This window comes from Callorhinchus milii, unplaced genomic scaffold, assembly GCF_018977255.1.
Source record: "Callorhinchus milii isolate IMCB2004 unplaced genomic scaffold, IMCB_Cmil_1.0 Scaffold5, whole genome shotgun sequence".
Lineage (NCBI taxonomy): Eukaryota > Metazoa > Chordata > Chondrichthyes > Chimaeriformes > Callorhinchidae > Callorhinchus > Callorhinchus milii.
Genome location: NW_024704746.1, coordinates 51,085,714 through 51,109,425, shown reverse-complemented (window position 1 = coordinate 51,109,425; position 23,712 = coordinate 51,085,714). Strand labels below are relative to the sequence as shown.

General features: G+C 45.2%; 1 protein-coding gene across 4 annotated transcripts; it reads right to left on the bottom strand.

Moving 5' to 3' along the window:
• LOC103181867 (cAMP responsive element binding protein 3-like 2) lies at positions 1–21,156 on the bottom strand. 4 transcript variants are annotated; one of them, XM_007898623.2, is made up of 13 exons: positions 21,022–21,156; positions 15,781–15,988; positions 13,923–14,134; positions 10,251–10,326; positions 9,290–9,519; positions 7,901–8,050; positions 7,452–7,510; positions 6,806–6,874; positions 6,470–6,569; positions 4,717–4,843; positions 3,573–3,846; positions 2,001–2,066; positions 1–144 (listed from the first exon to the last, which is right to left on the bottom strand). In XM_007898623.2, the coding sequence occupies exons 1-13, from the start codon at positions 21,118–21,120 to the stop codon at positions 66–68; spliced, it is 1,749 nt and encodes a 582-aa protein (XP_007896814.1). In that variant the 5' UTR covers positions 21,121–21,156; the 3' UTR covers positions 1–65. The 4 variants fall into 4 exon arrangements, with proteins under 4 accessions (XP_007896814.1, XP_042191516.1, XP_042191515.1 ...); XM_042335582.1 differs by having other exon boundaries at positions 9,341–9,519; XM_042335581.1 differs by having other exon boundaries at positions 9,290–9,516.
• Positions 21,157–23,712: the final 2,556 nt, after the last annotated feature.

Below are 23,712 nucleotides of genomic sequence, written 5' to 3'. Positions count from 1 at the left end.
CTGTCTGGTTCAAGCCTACTTTCTCTCCTCTCCCTTTCTGTGACAATTTGATCTCTGAGTTCTCCTCACTGCGACAGAGGCAATGCCAGGTCCACATTAACTTTCTCTGCTAAAACCCTGCTCCTGATGTGGATTCTGAAGAGACTGGAAAGAACAGTTTTATCGCAGCAATTTTACTAAGGAAAATATTTATTTGCAGTAGAAAGCATAACATAGAATTTTTTGCAATACAGTCAGCTTTCAAAGCTTTAAATTATGAAAATGTTTTTGTGTTGAATAAAAAAACAAATTTCTATCCCTTTTAGACAATTACAATGCTTATGAATTCTGGTATTCCCTGCAGGGAAGCAGCAGGGAGGGTTGACCCCCAGTTTACAAGGTCCCAAAACCCATTTTCAGTTCCTCAAACTTCTCATCTTCACGAGCATAGTGCAGATCCAATACTGGTGCAATTAAATGTTGGATTTAAGCAGGAATAAATCCAAGTCACCAAAACACAACAGTTCAATCGTTGAGCAAATGCTGGGAGTTCATTATGATTATTTGACTGGAATTTGTTGTGCAGATCTTATGGAGTTCTTCCCCATGCAAATATTGTAGTTGGTTCAGAAGACCATATCAATGTTTGGGTAGTACTGTCTCTGAGTTGTACTATCTAAACCCAGTCAATTTCATTGCCCTCAGAGTGAATCCAGTCCATTACGGGGAAGCTTAAATGAATTCCACATGGTGGACTTAAATGAAAAACCCCAGTTTATATGCAAGTTGGATCAGAGGTTAGCAAACATTGTTGTGCACACATACTCAGGGACACCTCAGCAGCCACACAAATAACCCGGGTTTAGTTTGATTTGGAATTTTCCAAATGCACACTGGCTGCTGCATTTCTTGACACTTCTTTCCAAAGCCTAGCTGAAATTAAAGCATTACAGGATTGAGAGAATTGTTTGTTACATACAATATATAGTCAGGACTGGAACATTTCCAGTGGTATTTACATACCACATTGTTCCTTTATCAAGTGCCACAAGTGGCAGTGTTACCTCAATCAGAGGACTTTCAGAGCTTTATCCAGCCAAGTTCTAAATATGAACCGTGCTTCTCAGAACAAATGCCTGTTGGAGGACACCAATAGACACCAACTATTATGACTGGAGGGGAATGGCACAATAGTATTGGGTTCAGATCAGGATGAGAAGACAAGGTCCAAGTTGCCTGCCTGCATCACTGGCCAAAACATGGAAAAATTACTAAAACGTGGGTGAAGGTTTCCCCCCTCACGAGGGACTGAAGTAGCAAAAAGAAAAATGATAAACAATATTGAAGCTTGTTGTGGGTGGGAGTCTGCAAATCAAGTCATTAACACCGCAGTTCATTTGTGATGTCGAAACAAGGGTCAAGAGGGAGCTTTCTTCACACAAAACGGTGATAAGAATGTGGAATGCTTGGTCACAAGTGGCTGTTAAGGCATTTCAAATGGAATTGGATAACAACAGCAACAAAATTACATTTGTAAAGCGCCTTTCACATCAGGAGGATGTCCCAAAGTGCAAACAGAAGAGGATGATGATAATAATGCACACAAGGAATACAGATTAGAATGGTTCATTTCAGTGGGGAACCGAGAAACATCTGATCGCAATCTGTGCTCTCATTTTTGTGCATCTGTTCAGTAACCTGTTTGTGAAAGACATGTGGCCCATAGTTTCAACAATCCAAGTGTCTATTTCTAAGCAAGCAAAACAAAATTAGACAGAAATCAAAGACATACAACAGTTTCAATTATATAAATACTCCATAAGTAATATCAATGGTAAAGAACTCGCAAAAGTACAAGAATTAAAGAGATTTCGCCATCCTCCTGGCTGTCTCGGAACAGCCCATTCCTGTGGGAGTATTATTTACACACAAAAATTATATATTTTATATATGATATATTATAGAAATAAGATAGACACTTGAATTATCAAATCAGGTCAACAACCCTCAGGGTCCTTTACCATGTTGCGTTGACTCTTCTGTCGATTTCCACGGTTGTTCCGTTCATATCGGAATTGGGAAAGCTCCTGAAAACAATGCAGAGAAGAAATCCACAGGTTAGTATCTGAACACCCCGCTGCCCCCACCCCCAAAAAACACCAAAAAGATCAGGAGGGAATAAAATTGTGATAACCAAGCAACCAATACTGAGTGCACAGAAACTGCTCTACAGGAAGAGCCACAGACCTTGCGTTGATGCAAGGTCTGTCACCACTACTCTTAGGAGCTCATGGTTTTCAGCTGACTGGTGCTGCAGGCACCTCATATCCATCACTAGAACTATGGGTTTGAGGGGACAGGCAGAAGGGAGACAAATAAAAATACAGAAAAACTCACATAAGTCATATCAGTTGGGACCATAACATTTAATGATTTATACAAAGTTCGAGTTGCAGAAAAACTGTAGAAATTGTAGGAAATCTGATTTAATCAATAATCTACACTGCGCCTGTGTAATTTAATGCAGCTGGTAAGTGTGCATATGGTAATTCATCATTGCAGCCAGTAACAACAACAAATTACATTTGTATAGCGCCGTCCACCTCGGGAGGATGGCCCAAGGCTATAGACAGTCAGGAATTTGGTAAGTGAGCATGTGGTGACAGGTTAAGACTACATTTCCCGTGATTTAATGCGTCTTGACAGTCACTGCATGTGCAGTTACCGGCAAACGTTGGAATCACATTGTGGCGGAAATGAATCTCTTCTGCGCATGCATCGATGAAGACGACATTTCTCACGATTCAATGGAGCCGGCCGGTAAATGTGCCTGTATCTATGGGTAAACACATAATTTCCCATGATTTAAGGCCTCTGGTAAGGGCGGGAGTAATGGAGGGTAGGGGAGCAGGATTATGAATTTGAGTAATATGAGTAGTGTAAAGAAATCTAAGTGGTTTTGATAGGAAACTGAAAGGGACTTGGGTGAATGTGCCAAGGAGTTTATACAATTAATAATTATGTGAGTTTTTCTGTACTACACCACAATAAGGAATGCACTGGTTTCCACACACTGCCTTTTAAAGGCACACTTTTCAAAGTGAGAAACATTAGATAAACTTTGTTTACACGTTTATCGTCTGGAAGCAAAGTCTTGTCAGCAGGACTGTGAACACTCCCATCTAGTGGCAACAGGCATGTAAAAGAGATGGGTGTCAGGAGATGTGAAATCAATAATAGTATTCATCATCCTTGCAATTTGATATCACACCTTTCACGTTGGAAAGATGTCTCAAAGCAAGTAGCAGTGGCTGAGCTTGCCACCCCACCCCCACCTCTGCACTACATTGGAGTGTCACCCTTGGTTTGGAGATCAAGGGCAGTTTGGTTACTTAGCCCAAGCCTTGGCTCTTGCCAACCTACGCCTGATACTTTCCAGGATTCATGGAATTCTCAATTTGGTTTGGGTATTCTTAAGCATGGGATGGGTTTCTGCATGTGTCAAATACCTGGCTGACCAAAAAGCACACAATATCGCAAGTAAACACAAGGCTAACCTGACCGCTTTCAGACGATGCTGATCGCTGCCTTACCGTTGAGACTGAAGTTCGATAAGGACTGAGCTTCTTGTGCTCTGGCTGGTTGGTTGCTGCAGGTCTGGTGCTTCCTGTGACACTGTGAGCATTTGCTTTGGCTGCTGTCGATGGACTGGATCCTGAGGGCCATGCAATTGCGCCACACGTGCTCGCTCTCGTGCCGATTCTGTTAGTTTGTCCCAGGTATTTGTGTAATCTTTTGACATGACAGTGCTATACTGATCATCATACACTGTGTGCTCTTCATAAAATAATAAATGTCTTGAGCGAACTATGAGCAGAACCAAATTAAACCATGACAATAGAGAACAAAACAATAGAGAACAATTTGCACGCATAATCTTTCATTGACATCTTGACAACAAAATTTTATTTGTAAAGTGCCTTTCACATAGGGAGGACGTCCCAAGGCGCTGAACAGTCGGGGATCAGGACCCAAGCATGAGGTAGACAGTGTTGGGATGAGGGAGGGCAGAGAAGTAGGAGGGCGGCTTAAGGCATGTTAAATGCATTTTAAAGCATTACAAAGCCGAGAGGGAGAAGGAGCAGGGGTAAAGGATGAGGTGACCTAAGACAGTCAGAGAGATTTTGAGATTGGTTTTGAAAACAGAGCAACTCTGCTCTATCTTTTATGTGACATACCTTCTGGCAGGATGCCAAAAGACCTGCAGGGGTATGTTATTTGCACTACGTACTTCAGATCTAACGTTTTACAACTCTCCATACTCCAAGGTCATACTCTGATCAGATCCCGAGCTGGGAAAATCATTACATTACTAGATACCTCTAGAAATTGGCCTGACTCTGGAAACAAACTCATAGTTTTAACTCGTGCTCTCTCTCACTGGTTGTCTCAGCTCTCTTTTATGACCAACTGCTCACCACTTCCACTCTGTGCTGGTGGAAATGGCCTTCACAGGATTCATTCTAATGGTGGAAACAGCAGGAAGCAAACCTGTTACAGTGCAGCTTACATGGAGGAATGAGAGAGGGTGGCTGTGCCTCACACTGGCTTAAAACTTCCTTCTTGTAACCTCCAATTTTTCTGAAGGTCAGCAAGGGTCCAGAAAAAAAAAAAGTTTGGTGAACTTGCCATCGTTTGTGCAAGTAGCTGGAGTGGACATGGAACAACCTCGCTTACCTGTGGCCGTGTACGACTCCTGCATGGATTCCTGGGCAGGAAGCACCGCTTTAGTTACCGAGGATGAGAAGGAATCAAGCCTATTACCGAAACTCCCCAATACAACGGCGAAGCACAGGACCACCAGCTGCAAGAGAATGGAGATCATACCACCAACAGACAATTGCAGCACGTCTCCTGTCACACAAGATACCATGCACTCAGCAGCTCTGACATGCACAATCCTCTGAAATTGTATTTGGAGTTGCACAAATACAGGCTGGGTGCACGCATGCACGCACCCACACATATATATATATAATATATATCAGTCTTACATAAAATGCTCCTCTTGGAAACAGTGGTTCACTAAAATACATACAATACATATCCTGGATACAGAGAATGGAATGCTGCTGCTCCATGACTTATAGCTCTGTACTTGGGTTCTCTCACCAGCTTCAAGTTTACCTCCTTCAATGGCGAAGGGGTTCAGGAACTCACTCTGACAGATCAATAAGAATCCTTGCATTTGGGAATAGCTCCTTTCACATCAGGAAGATGTCCCAAAGCACTTCACTGGATACATTTGTAAACTAGGTCAACTGTGTGTTTTGTGGATGAAAGTGACAGTCAATTTGAGCACAGTAATGTTTCACAAATAGCCATGGAGAGCACCATCCCTTCTCTTTTCTAAGTGTCACAAGATCTTTGATGTCCACGTGAACATATGGGGTCAGTTTAACATCATAAGCATGGCACTTCTGACAATGCAACACACCCCAGCATTGCATGTCATCTTAGACTATGTGAGTTCAAGTCCTGAGTCATTCAGGCTCCAATCAACAATGGTTGGAGCACTGTACTGTGGTACTGGAGGCAATTGTTTATTCATTCTCAGTTCTTGTTAAGCTGTGGGTAGTACTCCATCATACAGAAGCCCAGATAAATTGCATTTTGTTGATCAAAATATCATCAGTTACCTCTGGCTAACCAGAAAACTGTGGCTACCACAGTTGTCATGAAACACTCAATTGTTTTGAGCAGGGTGCGAAGCAGGCCCAAGTCATGATGTTAGCTTGCTCCACACCTTAAGTGTATCAAGTGTTCGATATAGCTTAGAGGCACAAGGCACCCGGGGTGGGAGATCACAGACAGAGTGAGTGAAAGAAGAATTTGCACTGATGTTCATTTTAACTCTCTTTGAAGAAGTGTGAGGGCAGGGGACATGACAACAACAACAACATGACAAGATCTTAAGACAATGTGGTCTATTTTGAGAATATAATAAATAATACGATCCTTGTATTTGACATAGCACCTTATGTCACTGAAATGTGTCAAAACACTTCACAGAATATAATATAAAGTGGATTGACTGTGGGTGAAATGCGGCAGCTAAGTGCACACAACAGTGTCCCACAAACAGTCATTAATCAAGAGACTAAATTATTATTTCTGTATTTTTTTAAACTATTATTACCCCTGGAAAGCGATCCACCAATTGACTAACAAATGGGTTCCTACTTACTGCTAGGTAAACAGAGGCGTGTGGAGTAAGGAAACTAGCCTAAAGTTCCGCTCCACTTGGGAATCGACGGTCACTAACGAGAGGAACGCGCTAACCGCTACGCGACAGGAATGGACCATTGTGGCGCAAGCAGAATGCAGCAGCACCGAGGTACTTCCAACAGTGAACAATACTCAGTGCCAGAAAGGACACACTGCTCTACAGAAGCGATTTACGAAGAGAACATTAAACAGCGTATCTCACCATCAAGCACGTGCTCGTCTGTGTACCAGCCATCTTACAGGAGGTCGGCACCCTCGCAGCCACCCGCACCTGCAGCCCCTGTAGCTGCTCAAGGAGGGACCTGGAAACAACAACAAATTACATTTATATAGCTCCTTTCACTCCGTGAGGACTCCCCAAGGCGCTGTACAATCAAGGATTTGCACACAAGGTGGGGATTGGGATCAGGAGGGGTGGAGGGCAGGGAGAGTAGGAGAGTGACCGAAGGTGCGATCAAAGATGGTAGGAGGGTGACCGAAGGCACGTTTGAAGAGGAGATTCTTCAGACTGGCCTTGAATAATAATATTACAGAGTACCTGTTTGCCTTTTCCAGAGTTTCCACCTTTCTCCGCAGTTCATGGTTTTCATTTGAACAGGATTCCACCCTAGGTGATCAATGAAGAATACATCAGCTCAGTTTTGTGATTCCCTGACAGACTGTCCAATTCATCTCAACTTTTCAAGATCTTTGCGTTCAAATCCCTCCACAATCTCACTCAACCCTTCCTGTGACCTCCTCTCACCTGATCGCTCCAGTCACTTCCCTCACTCTGCCAACATTGGTCTGCTTCATGGCCCGCTTGATCTGACCCACCATCGTCGAGTGGACTTTGACATTCTGGTCCCTCTCTCTGGAACTCCATGCCAGATTCCCTTTGCCTCTCCATCCCTAGCTTCAAGAATGAGGAATGACCACACCCCAGAGTATCAGGAATGTGGTATCCGGGAGGAGACACCCACATCACCCACCCCAGTCAGACACCACCAATGGATGCTGAGGGGAGACCCACCCACCCATCTTTGCAACAAACGTTTGCAGATGCCAACATTTTAAAACTAGATTTTCAACAACAAAAAAAACATTTATATAGCGCCTTTCACATTGGGATGATGTCCCAAGCTGCTGATTACGTTATTTATGCTTCAAACAAACTGAACACACATAATCTAAAAAAAACTCACTTTTTTTCCAAACTATCCATATATTCTTTCTTCTTCCTTCTGCTCTCTTGGGCAGAGATCTGGAGTTCAATGAGAGTCACATTGGGAGTTAGTGGGTGAATCGGAACTGTTTCGTTGCCACAGCAGTGAAATTATTCTGTCATGTACTGCTTTGTTATACACACTAGGTCAAGCTTGTCTTGTTGCCAAGGTCTTTGAGCAGCCATGCAGCCATGAGGTAAGCAGGAAGCAACCCTTCAGGGAGAGTGAGCATTCCATTCCAACAAATATCTCTGGAATTTCCATGTGTGGGTGGTATGCATAGAACTCTATTTGGTTTGGATACTATTTAAGCATGGTGATGGATTTCCACACCCACCTGACTAAACAAATAAAGACACTGGGTGGAGTCACACCTTCCATAAGTGGGAAGTAGCCCAGTCTTGTTGGCATCAGCCAATGCTCTGTACCTTGTTCTTGATCTTTCTGCGTATTTTCTTCAGTGCTTTCTCTTCCCCTTTTGTAAGTGGCAGTTTGACAGGAACTGGATACCCCTCAGCAATCAGCGTGCGTTTCTCCTCTTCTGTTAGAAGCAAAGGTCCCGATGGACCCTGTAGTTTCTGAATTTAAAAAAATGTTATATATTATATATCAGTGCAATATTATCTTTTCATTTTTAACACATTGGGATCAGCAGATTACAGGGAACAGATTCCCGGCAACAGCTGTGAGAAACAGACCAATATACAACCACCAGAAAAGCAGGAGAAAAATGACTGTGGGATTTGTGCAGGAACTGCCACCACAACATGCTGCCCACTACAGGTTTGATACTTCGAAAACACACATCAGGCAGAGAGATAAGGAAGGAATCAAATAAACATGCACTGAATTGTTAAAGTGCAATGGGATAGAGAAGCACCAAGCAAAGTATGACAATGAAGAGCCTTATGAAACTGCATAAGAAAAAAACACTGCATGAAAAATGGGAGTTCTGCCCTCCCTTGGTTGGGGCTGCCATTTCCTCATGGGCAGTGCAGGGTCTCATTTGCTGCTATCTGCTGCTCATCCCAATCAGTCATGGCCTCTAAATGTTTGGCTTTCAATTATGGTAGGACTGAATTACACAGTACATCTCCGGTTAAGCTCTGGCCAGAATGATAGCAACACCAGCAAGTCAGTGACAGCAATAATAATCCTTACATTTTATACAGCACCTTTCACATCAGGAAGACGTCTCAAAGCACTCAACAGGATACACTGTAAAGTGGAATAACTGTATTTTGTGGCTGCACTTAGTTAGCGCACAACAATTTCCCACTGTCTGATAACAACTTGCTCACATTTTTGCAGGAAAAGCAGAGTTGGCTGAAGTTCCCCCAAGGTACCTTTTCTTAGATACTAAGCATTGATGAATTATTTCATCTGCTCACCTGAAGTCCACACATATGCACTTCAAATAGAACCCATCTTGAGCTGGACAGGGATGGAGCAGGATGGGACTCCAGTTTTCTCCTCCTGGGACTTGTTCATACTGCAGTCAATTGTCTCAGAACAATCCTTAGATACATGCTAAATTGGTACAATCGAGGACCAAACTGGGCCCTTCTTGGTCTGAGTGACCATTCAGTGTCAGTCTCTGTGCAATCAGGTAGCTCGAATCTCACCCACCCTGGCCAACAGGACCAATCATTTTAAAGTCATGATTTCTATTCAGGAAGGAGCTACAAGGAGGTGTATGTAGCAATTTGTGTGGGAATGACTGAACTTCCCTCAGGAATCTGTTGGGACAGGATACTAATACAGAACCTGAATTCTGGAAAGCTTATTTGTAATGCAAAAATACCAGACTGGCTTACATGCAACACAGGGCGCCACAACAGACCCTGTGCAATAATCGGCTGGCTTACACATGGCGCAGTGAGAAGCGGCGAGTTGCAGTGAGCAGGACTCCGTACTGGGGCTTTGCTTTGCTGTGGTTGGACAGGGACAGTTGGCTGCCGACGGTGTGATGGACTCTGTCCTCCCTCTGAGTCGCTCCCATGACTGCTTGGCGGGGTCGGCGGCAGCTGCACCACATCTGGTCCTGCTGAAAAGAAGAGAAATGGTCACAATTCACAACAAGAATGGTACCTCCCAAAGCCCCAAAATACCTTCAGACCATACCACAGGCCACTCTCAGATCATTTGGTCTCTTGTGGATTATGAGTGCCCTAGTGTAATAGAGCCAAGGTGGTACCCTGGCTTTATACTTGGGAGAGAAGCTTTGGCAATGCATGCTCTCACCAGCTGTTCCAGACACCGCTTCAATTACTGACCCTGGTAATAGGCAGCAATGAGCTCGATATATCTAACTACAAACATCCTCTTTCATACAACTGCTTAGATTTCACTCAATTTATGAGAGATAAACTACACTGTATCTTGTGGACAAATCCTAATCAAGTCCTAATTGGAAGAGACAAGTCGTTGTAAACATGTTCCTAGAACACAGGATAGTCCATGTCGAGCTGCCTTTGAATCAGCACAGCGGCCCCTCTCATGAATGCCTACCATACAAGATCCTCACAGTGACCCCTCTCATCGATATCTAATGTACAGGATCTGCACAGTGCCCCCTCTCAGTGCCTGATCTGGACAAGTCCTACACTGGGTCCCTTTTCAATGCCTGGACTGAGTAGCACCCTGCACCATGTCAGTCATACATTTTTACTCTATATTTTTCTACATTACCATTACAACTTAACTTTATTTTTCTCACCTCCTACTAAGATTCAAATAAGAGTCTCAGGTAGTTATTGGAGATGTAGAACATCTTACCTTCCTTTGGGGAGAGATTGAGGAATTGATCCACCTCGTGTGGCTCCAATTTAACCTTCAGTGTAGTGGATTTATTCTGAAAACAGAACATAATGGTTGGAAACGTCAACCAAATTTGTAATTGCACTGGTTTCACAATTTCTTTTATAGGCCAACAGGGTGGTGGGCTAAGTCTCTATGCAATGAATCTCACTGTGGTCGTGATATGCGACGGACCTGCTTTGTTACTTCATTATTCACAGGACGTGTAAGACCTCAATTTGTTACATGAATTACAATTACAAAGACAGAGTAACTTCAGTGGAATTAGTGGAAGTAACTATCACTGCCGTCATGGTCTGTTTGAGTCTTTTTCTGGCTAATTAAAAGTAAGCAAAATTACTTTTTGCAATTATTCCGAAGTCAGTGGGTTCTTTTTCATTTAAAAAAAAACTTAAAACTGTGTGACAATTGTCCCAATTTCAGGCCCTTTCGTGGCCACCTCCAAAAAAAAACGAAACCCAAACGGTAGAAGCTTTCATCACCATTTTCCTTGAAAGATGTCTCCCCACACCCAGAAACTGCAATTGAGCAACACATTCAGTTTGAGAATATCAGTTCAAGATCACAGGATTCAATGAATTCCAGAACATATTTCAACTGCTGCAGTTCCAGGAATCTTGAAAGTACAGCCTGTTTGGCACCTCATTGTGTCCCCAGTCTGCCCAGAGGACACAGCTTGCGATTGAAGGGGATAAATTCAGAACAGATCTACGCAAACACTATTTCAGTGAGTGAATAGTGAACCTGTTAAAAAGGCTCCCTCGGAAGCTGATTGTGGCAGGAAGTATTGATTCTTTCAAACACAGATTAGATAGTTTTCTTTTAGGAAATAAAACTATGGGATATAGTACATAGGTAGCCTGGGACATATGTGAAAGCGGCTGCCAGGAAGGTGGATGGCGAATTAGAATGCACCTTAGAATTTTTTCGTCTAGCATTTTTTATGTTCTTACCCGCTTTATGTTCTCATTCCCCCTCTGCCCCAGACACCCTACCATCAGCAGGCAGGCTTTCAATCATTGCTGCTCCACTCGCTGAAACTCCATTCCGGAGTCCCTTCAACTGACCTCTGCCCTTTGAGGTCTGTCTCAAGACACACCGTTCTTTGACCGCACTTGCAGTCATTCTCCCCTTCCCGCTCCACCCCCTCGGTTTCCATACCACAGCCAGCCTGATCATGTGCTTTGGGATGTGCTCCTGACGTGAAAATATAAGATATAAATTTCTATTATATTAATTTAGTTTTCATAAGGGTCATGTTTCAGATGGATAGACCCTCCCTCCTTACCCCCCCCCCCACCACCCATATTATTTCAAATAGTTTTTCTCTGTGACCCTCACTTATTACTTAGGGCGAAACGTTGGTCAAGTTTCCTTCCTCCACACGCCTCTGTTTGCCTAGTAGTGTACAGGAAGCCGGGTGTTAAGTCGATTGTCGAATCACTTTTCCGGGGGTAATAATCCCTTAAAAAAATTGGGTTACTCAATCCACAACTGCTTGTGGGACACTGCTGTGTGCAATTAGCTGCCGCGTTTCACCCACAAAATATATAGTCATTACACTATACCAGGGGTCACAGGCTTAAAATCAAGGGTCAGCATTTTAGAACAGAGTTGAGGAAACCTTTCTTCACTTAGAGGGCAGTGAATTTATGGAATTCACTACCTCAGAAGGCTGTAGATGCTCAGTCCTTGAACATCTCTAAGGCTGAGACTGATAGATTTTTTTTAAAAAATAGAGGGATTAGGGGATTTGTGGATAGGGCAGGTAATTAGAGGTAAGTCTGAAGATCAGCCATGATCTTATCATAATGGCGGGGCAAGCTCGAGGGGCCGATTGAGCTACTCCTGCTCCTAATTCTTATGTTCTTATATTCTGTGAAGTGCTTTGAGACGTTGTGAAGACAAAAAGCGCTATATCAAACGCAAGGATTATTATTATTAATAATGTAAATTCACCACAAATTCTATTTTACTGTTTACACATTAGAATACACAGCACAGAAACAGGCCATTTGGCCCAACTGGTCTATGCCGGTGTTTATGCTCCACATGAGCCTCCTCCTGCCCTTCCTCAACTAAGCCTTCAAGCATGACCTTCTATTCCCTTCTCCCTCATGTACCTACCTAGCTTCCCTTTAAATACATTTATCCTATTTGCCTCAACAAACCCTTGTGATAGCATGTTCCACATTCACACTAATCTCTGTGTGAAGATATTTCTTCTAACTTCCCTACGTGATCTATTTGTGACTATTTTGTATCGATGGCCCCTGGTTTTGATCTCCCCCACAAGTGGAAACATCTTCCCTATGCCTACTCTGTATCTTCTTCATCGTTAGAAATTTCTGGCACAAATTAATTGCAGCCACCTTCTGGAACTCCATCCCCTGCCCCTTGCCCCTCTATTGTCTCCTTCAACGCCCTTCTTGAGAACTTCCTTTTCAACCGTGCCTTCGGTCATCTTCCTTCCTCCACCCCTCTATGATCCCAACTCCCAGCTACAGTGCAAACTCTCATTGTCCAGTACGTTGCGATGTCCTCCTGACATGAAAGGCGTAAAATAAATGCAATTTGTTGATTTTGTAGCCTTTAGTCACTTCATTTTTTATTAAACCCTGCGAAGAACTACAACAGGTTTTCTTGAATTAAAGGGAGCAATAGAAATGTTAAATTGTTGACACGCTCAAGCTACACCAAGTTTACAGCTTCTCTGTTCCTTGGAAGTGGAGGACCTCAGAAGGGACCCAGTCTTCTGAAACCTGACATCACACCCACCCACGAAGGATGAGAATTTATATTTTTACAGTGCATGATCCTGTTGAAACACATTGAAGATGACAGCCTTGGCAGTTTTCGTGGTTAACACAAGTCCGTCCCTGCAAACAGCCAGGAAGCGAAAGACCAATTCATCTGGAGGATAAATTCTCATCTTTTAAATTATCAGTCTGAACAGACGGATGTGACTTGGATTGAATGCTAGCCAACGTTCTGAACCACAAATGACAGTGCTCATGACTGAGCGGAACACCTCAATAACTATTCATTGTTTTGCAGCAGTGGTCATGAGGAGAAGGGTGTGGGGGGGGGGGGGGGGAGTGACCGGGCGGATAGGTTGATCCAGATTCTCTGAGATTTCTCACATTTACATTCCACAATTGAATGTGGTAGGTAGATGTTAATAATAAAACTTACATTTGATATGTAATACAATGTATTCTGTTTAGCTTTTTGCGACATCTCATGTCGTTGAGATGTTGCAAAAAGCTAAACAATACATTGTAAAGTGGATTGACTGGGTGTTTTGTGAGCAAAACACGGCAGCCTACTGCACACAGCAGTGTCCCACAAACAGTCGTGGATGGAGTGATCAAATTTCTAATCTTATTTATTTTATGAAGGGATTATTTTGCCCAGAAAACGATCCGCCAATCCGCTAGCAACCAGGTTCCTACTTACAGCTTTGTTCACAAAGGTGTGTGGATTAAGGCAACTTGCCTAAGGTTTTGCCCTGTCCGGGGATCGAACCCAGGTCCCCTGGTTTGCAAGGCGGGTGCTGTAACCAATACGCAATAGCCAACATTACTGTCATTCATCGAAATCGACAAGCTAAAGAGAAGAACGTTTCACCTGGTCATCTGGGATGAGAACCGGCTTTGTTATGGTCACAGGTACAGTGTCTGGTTGGGGTGACTTGAGATCAGTGTCTGCAATGTTTGACGAGGCTCCGTTTGTTAAAGTAACTGAAGGAGTGAGGCAGTTTGTGTCAGAGAGGAGTGCTTCATGTTTCAGTCTGCTCAGCGTCAAATCACAGCTCATTGGCCAGCTTTCACATTCCATAGCTGCAGAAAGAGAATGGATGAAAAGCAGTTAACTTTTGTTAATTGTAAAGGCTTAAATCTACTTTTTCTCTTCTTTCAGATACTCCCTTCAGTGACCAAAGGTCTTAGATTGAGAATCGACTGCGCTGCAGTGTGATGGTTTTTCCTGTGGTCTCTCCTTCCTTTTACCGCACTCACAATATTCAGTTTTTGTTGGAGCTTCCTGGAGTGTCAGCACATCTCCTTTATTTTAAGTACAGTTTTTATCTTCACACCAAACTCTAAGCACTTATGTGATGCCTTGTTCCCTTCTCACCCTCAAATAACATGTCACACCCCAATCAAAAGAAATATGTATAATAATAATCCTTGCATTTGATATAGTGCCTTATCATGTCTTCGAAACATCTCAAAGTGCTTCACAGAATACACTGTGAAGTTTATTTACATTGTCGGGCAAAATACGGCAGCGAAATGAGCACAACAGTGTCCCACAAATAGTCTTGGATTGACCAACTAAATTATTATAATTATATACTTTTGGAAGCGATTATTATCCCCAGAAAGCAATCTGCCAATCGACTAACAACCAGGATCCTGCTTACTGATAGGTAAACAGAGGCTTGTGTAGTAAGGAAATTTGCCTAAGGTTTCGCTTCACCCAGGAATCGAACCCAGGTCCTCTCATTTGCAGGGCAAGTGCTCTAACCAGGACTTAACAGAATATGAATGTGAACACCAGGTGACAACAAACAGGGCTACAAAAATGTCAGGCCATAATGTAGAACCAGACATCCGGCCACGCATTCTTGCCTTTTCTTGACATTAGTAACATCAACAACTGAGCTGTGACATGACATCAATATTCTTGTAATACCAGATTTCTGTTGATTAGAGCTAAGAGGCAGTCCCTCTGCAGTTACCAGTACCTCTTATCGGCATTTATCTTCACTTGAAGAAACAGTTGCCACGAAATAGGACTAGAATATGTACAATAATACATTTTGAAGCTTCCCATAAACTTAAATCAGGATGGATATAATAATCCTTGCATTTGATATAGCGCTTTATCATGTCGTTGAGATAACTGAAAGCACTTCACAGAATATACTATAAAGTGAACTGACTATATTTTGTGGACGAAATGCAGCAGCCAATTGCCCAAAGCAGTGACGCACAAACAATTGTGCATTGCGTGACCAAATTATTATTTTTTAAATCATTAATCCCCCCAGAATGCAACCACCAATTGTCTAACAACCAGGTTTCTGCCAGGTAAACCAAGGCTTATAGTGCCTTATCCCCTCATCAATAGGTCCCTAAGCATTACCCAGGATTTGCTCCGAAATGCAGTAACTCTGTACGCATCAGAGAATTTATTGCCTTACACACCAGTTTGGGTTGTTTTTTTTTCATTGCATTTGATATAGCGCTTTTCACGTCGGGAGGACGTCCCAAAGCGCTTCACAGAATACACTGTAAAGTGAGTTGACTGCATATTTGGGTCTTCAAGTGATCCGAGTCACTTACCCTCGTGAAGGATGCAAGGTACATGCAAATTGTTATTGCTGGATGTCATTATATCGCTAAATTTCTAAAAATGAAAATTAATTCCAAAAAAGAAACATATCAAACACCAAACGTGGAAGAAATCCCATCAACTGTACCTTCAGTGCAGTCCTCTGGATTAGAGATCTGTGCAAGTGGGGACTGGGGTCGGGAATCTCCTGCCAGTGAGTAGCTGTGCTCAGCCTGGATGTGGGGAGCGGGAGAGAGCTCAGCATCCATCAGTTCACTCTTATCAGACAGAAAGGGATCATTGAAGAGGTGACCCAGCATGTCCTGGGAAAATTCATCCAGTATCTCTGTGAAGTGCTGAGGAAGATTGAAAAAAATTAGAAAGCAGAAATCTTGTTGGACAAGGATATGCCCCCCACCCACTTAGTCCCATGTCAATCACCTCAAACTTTTCAAATGCTTGTCATCAATATATTGGCTGTAGCAGGAAGATGGTGGCAATTCTCCCATATATTTCATATTGATTGTCAGACGTCAAATAATAATAATAATCCTTGCATTTGATATAGCGCCTTATCACATCGTCGAGACATCTTAAAACACTTCACAGAATTGACTCTTGACTATTTTGTGGACAAAACATAATAATAATAATCCTTGCATTTGATATAGCGCTTTATCAAATGCAAGGATTATTATTATTATTTATTATTAACCAACCCTTCATTCAAGCACCAGAACATAGTAACTCCCCCTCTCCTTCATCCCAAGGGACAGAACAGGGCTGGCACACCCCTATCTAAAACAAAGAGTAAGGAAACCTCACTACCCTGCCCCAGGTAAAGTGCAGGGACTGGCAATCTCTTCCTCCAAGGACACATATCTCAGCACAGTAAAAGTACAGGCACCACTTCTTCCCGGGATCATGCAGGAACAATAAATACTCTTCCCCACATCCAAATATTGCACACAAAGTTCCAGGAAAGGACACCTCACCCCCCACCCATGTTGCTGCATTTCTCTTGCCCCTGGAAGGATACACCCTGTTACCTAATTCAGGAGAGTATAAGGTGCAGGTTGGTGAGAGCCAAGACTTGGGGTCCCCAGTGGGAGTGTTGGGGGTAACTGCTGGAGTTTAACCAACTTACAAACCACTTAGCTTGCCAGTGAGCACAATTGGCAAGCTTCTCACTGCCTGTCAAGCCAGGAACAGCCTACCAGTAGGGTTACAGCATGCAGACTTAACTCAAGCCAAGGGGAAGAAGCCCTGCCCCTTCATGTCCTGCCAATGAGTTAGGCTGGGCTGGTTGGTCAACAGCAGTGCCCTGGAGTACTATGGAAACCAGATGTTGAGACTGGCAAAGGGTTACTCAATACCGACATTGCATTCCAAGCACGTCCCTTAGAGCCAGCTCAGCTCCAAGTTGACTCTGCTTACCTCCCACCCAAGGAGGTTAATCATGAGTAGATCATTTGGCATCCAACAAGCCCTTACTTGGTAGACAGCATGCTCCAGAAACGCCTTGTGAGCTTTATGGTGAGCAGCACAACGGCTAAGCACAAAATGTACTGGATCCTTGTAACTATCTTCCTGCCCACAGCTCAGACACACATTCCTACCCTGCTCATACCAAACTCCTCTGTCTACCCCCTTCACTCAAGCGCTTGAACCCACATTCTGACTTTGAGGCAAGAGTGCTACCAACTGAGCTGGGCTGATGATTCTATGAAGAGCTTTGAGATACCTCCCATCTGCAGGCTATCTCCCAACACCCCCACACCACCATCATCGATGGCCGTGTCTTCAGTTACCAGGCCCAAATCTCTGGAATTCCCCATGTTCTAGAACTCAGACTCCACGTTAACTCCTTGCAGCTGCTGTCATCATGAGCCTCAAAAGTTTCCTTATTAGCTATTTGTAGACATCTGGCATTAGCATGATGGGGCCTTAACGGGACAACTTGTGACGTGCCAGCCTTTTAAGGTCCAAGCCCAACACGTACCAGACGTATTCAGCACCAACTACCTTATAAGGTCCTCATGCGTGGGCATTGGGAAACTGATGTACCCGCCTGGATGTACCCTCCATGGTGCTCAACAGATCAGTGTCGGTTGATCCCACCCTGCAGCCACTGCTATGGTTTACCACAAATCCAACCTCATTGTTTGGGAATGGACTTCAGAATAATAATAATAATCCTTGCATTTGATATAGCGCTTTTCACGTCGGGAGGACGTCCCAAAGCGCTTCACAGAACACACTGTAAAGTGAATTGACTGTATATATATTTGTGGGCGAACACAGCAGCCAATTGCGCACAGCAATGTCCCACAAACAGGCGTGAATTGAAAATGGCCAAATTGTTTATGGTTTTGGAGGGATTATTATTAGGCGTGTGGAGTAAGGAAACTTGCCCAAGGTTTCGCCCTGCCTGGAATTGAACTCAGGTCTCTCACTTGCAAAGCGAGTGCTCTAACCACTGAGCTACAGGACTCCAGAAGTAGGCTGGAGGAAATCTTTCTGCTACCCTGAAGTTCGGAGAATTGCATTCTTTTTTCAAGACACGAGATCTCGATCATCCACCTGAATAGGCAGCTGGGACCTTGGTTCACCTCATCCAAAGGACAACAGCACGCCCCAAGCACTGCATTTAGGTGTCAGCCTAGACCCTGATATCCATGTCCTCACATTGGGGCTCAAAACCACAATCTGGCATTCTGATTTAAGAGGCAAGAAGGTTGGAACTAAGATGGATTGACGCTTCTATGAAGTGTTTTGAGATACCTCCCAACATGAAAGACATTGTATTAAATACAAACAATATTATATTAATAATCCTTGTATTTGGCATCTTATCAGCTCTGCAGCTCGTGTACTGTCCTGCACCAGGCTTCGCGACCACATCACTCCCATCCTCGCTCACCTCCACTGGCTCCCCATCCCCCAGAGGATCGAATTCAAGATACCATCGGTGGCCGGGCCTTCAGCCTCTCAACCCCTAGGCTCTGGAACTCCATCCCCCAGTGCCTTCGCCTTGCTTCCTCCCTTTCCTCCTTCAAGGCCGGTCTCAAGACCTTTCTCTTTGACCGTGCCTTCAGCTCCCCTCTCGACTCTCTACCCCCTCCTCGCTCCCTCCCTTCCCACCTCTCACCCTGACCATTTCCCCCTTGCTCGGGTCCTGACCCAACAGGACAGCGCCTTGGGACGTCCTCCCGACGTGAAAGGCGCTCTATAAATGGAATCTTGTTGTTGTTATCACGTCTTCGAGAAGTCTCAAAACGTTTCACAGAATATACTGAAAAGTGAATTGACTGTATATTTTGGGGGCAAAACATGTCAGCCAATTGCGCACAGCTGTGTCCCACAAACAGTCGTGGATTAAGTCACCAATTTATTATATTTTTTTGAAGGAATTATTACATCCAGAAAAGCGATCTAACAATCGACTAACAATCGGGTTCCTGCTAAGTAAACAGAGACGTATGGAGTAGGGTAACTTGCCAGACATTTTGCCCGGCCAGGAATCCAACCCAGGTCTCTCCCTTTGCAAGGGCAGACACCTCATTCCCCAGAGGAAAATACAGACACGGTAATAAAGGGACAAACCCCCAGTAATAAAGGGAGAGACACCCACCACCCCAAGCAAAAAAGGGAGACAACCCACACCCAGCAATAAAGAGAGACTACCCCCAGTGATAAATGGACAGACACCTCATTCCCCCAATAATAGAGGGAAATGCACGCCCACTCCCCAGTAAAAAAGGAACAGACACACACACCGCACCCAGTAATAAAAAGACAGACACCTGGTCCTCCCCCAGCAACAAAAGGGACAGATACTCCCCCAATGATGAAGGAACAGTCCCCCACCACCAAGTAATAAAGGGACAGACACACCAACTCTCCCCAGTAATAAAGAGGCAGACGTGCCCTCCCCCAGAAATAGAGACAAATAACACCCCTCCCCCAAATAAAGAGACAAACTCCAACCCCCAATAATAAAGGGAGAGACACCCCCATCCCCCAGCAATAAAGGGACAGACCCCGCCTCCTACCCCAGTAATAAAGGGACAGACACCACCTCCCCTAGTAATAAAGTCACAGACACCCACCCCTTCCCCAGTAATAAAGGGACAGACAGCCCCCTCCGCCAATAAATGGACAGACACCTCTGCTCCCCCAGTAATAAAGGGACAGACTCCTCTGCTCCCCCAGTAATAAAGGGACAGACACCCACCCCTCCCCCAGTAATAAAGGGACAGACACCCAATCCTCCCCCAGTAATAAAGGGACAGACAGTCCCTTCCCCCATTAATAAAGGGACAGACACACCCCTTCCCCTTGTATTAAAGGAACATACACCCCATCTCACCCAGTAACAAAGTGACAGACACCCCACTACCCCATAATAGAGGGCGGCATCCCCCCATCCCCCAGTAAAAGAAAGACATCCGCCACTCCCCCAGTAATAATGGGACAGATAGCCCCCTCCCCTAGCAATAAAGGGATAGACACCGCTGCTTCCCAAGTAATACAGGAAGACACTTCCGCTCCCACAATAATGAAGGGAAAAACATTAACCTCCCTCAATAATAAAGGGTAGACTCACACCCACCCCAGTAATAAAGGGACAGACACAGCCCCTCCCCCAGTAATAAAGGGACAGATTCCATCTTCCCTAGTAATAAAGGGACAGACCCTGCCCCCTACCCCAACAATAAAAAAACAGACACCCATGCACCCTCTCGCCCCCCCCAGTAATAAAGGGATAGACACGCTACTGCCCACCCCCCCCCAGCAATACAGGGACAGAGCACCCCTCCCCCTGCAATAAATGGAAAGTGCTCCTTCTCCCCCACTAATAACGGGACAGACACACGCCTCCCCCAGTAACAAAGGGACAGAAACCCTACTACCCCGTAATAGAGGAAGACATCCCCTCATTCCTCAGTAATAAATAGATACCTCCCATCCCCCAGAAAGAAAGTGACAGACCCCCCCACCCCTCCTCCAGTAACAGAGGGTCAGACCCCACCTCCCTTCCCCAGTAATAAAGGGACACCCCCTCCCCCACAGTAATAAAGGGATACCCCTCCCCCACAGTAATAAAGGGACATCCCCCTCCCTCAGTAATAAAGGGACATCCCCCTCCCTCAGTAATAAAGGGACATCCCCCTCCCTCAGTAATAAAGGGACATCCCCCTCCCTCAGTAATAAAGGGACATCCCCCTCCCTCAATAATAAAGGGACATCCCCCTCCCTCAGTAATAAAGGGACACCCCCCAAGTAATAAAGGGACAACCCCCCCTCCCCAGTAATAAAGGGACTCCCCCGATAATAAAGAGACACCCCTTTCCCTCAGTAATAAAGTGACAGGAACACCACTCACTGTATTATGCAGCAGCTCGCAGTCGGCCGCCTCCAGGCCCATGTTGAGGTGGCTGAGCTTAGTGTCCCACAGTAGATTATCAGCCTCCAGCACCTCCATCTTGCCTGTCACTGGCTCCAGGTCCCGCCTTTCCCTCCCAGCAAACCGGAAACACGCGCCACGACAACTACTCCGGCCAATCCGCGGCGCCCGTGTTACCCAATCAGCGATAGCCAACTCACCGCCAGACAACAAGGAACCGACTGCGCATGTGTGGAATCTGGGGCACAACACAAACCAGGGAACCGACTGCGCATGTGTGGAATCTGGGGCACAACACAAACCAGGGAACCGACTGCGCATGTGTGGAATCTGGGGCACAACACAAACCAGGGAACCGACTGCGCATGTGTGGAATCTGGGGCACAACACAAACCAGGGAACCGACTGCGCATGTGTGGAATCTGGGGCACAACACAAACCAGGGAACCGACTGCGCATGTGTGGAATCTGGGGCACAACACAAACCAGGGAACCGACTTTACTACTGAAGGAAACTTAAATTTCCTCCTTTGGTCCTACTTCATGCCTTATTTTGAACATACCCGACTCTGGATGCATTAAGGAGCCATCGAAAACATTCCCCTTGTTGACAGAAATCAAATAGAAATCAAACAGGTGGAGTCCTGTAGCTCAGTGGTTAGAGCACTCGCTTTGCAAGCGAGAGACCTGAGTTCAATTCCAGGCAGAGGGCGAAACCTTGGGCAAGTTTCCTTACTCCACACAGAGCCTAATAATAATCCCTCCAAAACCCCAAACAATAATATATTGGTCATTTTCAATCTACGACTGTTTGTGGGACATTGCTGTGCGCAATTGGCTGCCTTCCCTCCCTCCCCTCCCCTCACCCTGACCATTTCCCCCTCCTTGCTCCCTCCCTTCCCTCACCCTGACCATTTCCCCCCCAATGCTCGGGTCATGACCCAACTGTGCAGCGCCTTGGGACGTCCTCCTGACGTGAAAGGCGCTTTATAAATGGAATCTTGTTGTTGTTGTTGTTGCCGCGTTCGCCCACAAATATACAGTCAATTCACTTTACAGTGTGTTCTGTGAAGCGCTTTGGGACGTCCTCCCGACTTGAAAAGCGCTTTATCAAATGCAAGGATTATTATTATGAACTGTAACTAAATAATTGTCACTTGACTAATTGACTCCCTTCACCTCGCCCCCTCTCTTACTATTTTCAGGTCTCGGCTGAAGACCTTTCTTTTTGACCGTGTCTTTGGTTACCTTCCTCCCCCTCCCTCTGGCTCAGCCCCGGGATCCGTTACTGTGAAGCGCTCTGAGAAACCGTCCGGCGTGGAGGGCACTATATAAATCCAAGTTGTTGTTCCAAGAATCAATTAAACTGGCTTGCCCCATTCACTCTCGTGAAATCAAGTCCTTGAAAGGCACTTGCTCAATTTACTGTCCTCATAAAACCTTCCCTGGACCCATCACTATCACCCCATCACCAACCTCCCTTTCCTCTCTTAGGCCCTAGAACAAGTTGACGCGTCCAGCTTCTCTCTTTCCTCTCCCGCCATTCCCTCTATGAACCTTTCCAATCAGATTTCCCTGCTGCCCACAGCACGGAAACAGCCCTGGTCAAAGCCACCAATGGCATTCTGTCCATCTGCACCCAGAGCTTTCTCTGCCTCCTTGTCCCCCACAACCTCTCTGTTGCCTTCAACACTGTTTCGACCACAAATATACAGTCAATTCACTTTACAGTCTTCTGTGAAGATTTTGAGACGTCTAGAATGCATGAAAAGCGCCATATCAAATGCAAGGATTATTATTATTACTGTTGACCATTCTATCATACCCCACCGCCTCTCCTCTCAGCTCAATCTTAATGGACCTGCCCTTCCCTGGTTCAAATTCTACCTCTCCCACCATCTCTACTTTGTCTTCACTAATGGCTTCTCCTCCGGCCCCTGCACCGTCATGCGGGCATCCCTCAGGGCGCTGTCCTTGATCCCCTCCTTTTCAACATTGACATGCTCCCTCTTGGTGATATCATGCATAGAAATGGGGTCAACTTCCACATGTATCCACATGATATCCAACTCTACCTCTCCACCCTCAACTCCAGGATCAATGCTATCCTCACAGATTGCCTGTCAGACATCAAGTGCTGGATGAGAGCAAAATTCCTCCAGTTAAATGTCAACAAGACTGAGGCCCTCCCGCTTGGCTCCCGCCTCCATACCTCAGCCGCTGATAGCATCACCCTCTGTCACTCTACACCTCATGGAGCCAATATGGAACCTCGGCGACCTGTTCGACCCACAACTGTCCTTCATCCCCCACATACATGGCATGACATGCTCCGCCTTTCCCCACCTCCACAACATTGCCCGGCTCTGCCACTCTGTCTCTGCCACTCACAGCAGGCAGCAGAGACCTTCATCCAGGTATTCATCATATCACATCACACATGTGGAGTTCTGTAGCTCAGTGGTTAGAGCACTCTCCTCGCAAGTGAGAGACCTGGGTTTGATTCCCGGCAGAGCAAAATGTTAAGCAAGTTTCCTTACCCTGCACCCACCCTCTGGAACTCCATTCGGCAGTCCCTCCATCTGTCCCCCTCCCTTGCTACCTTCAAGACCCTACTCTTCAAATGTGCTTTCGAACTCCCTCCCCCACCCCAGCCCTCAGCTCGGGTCC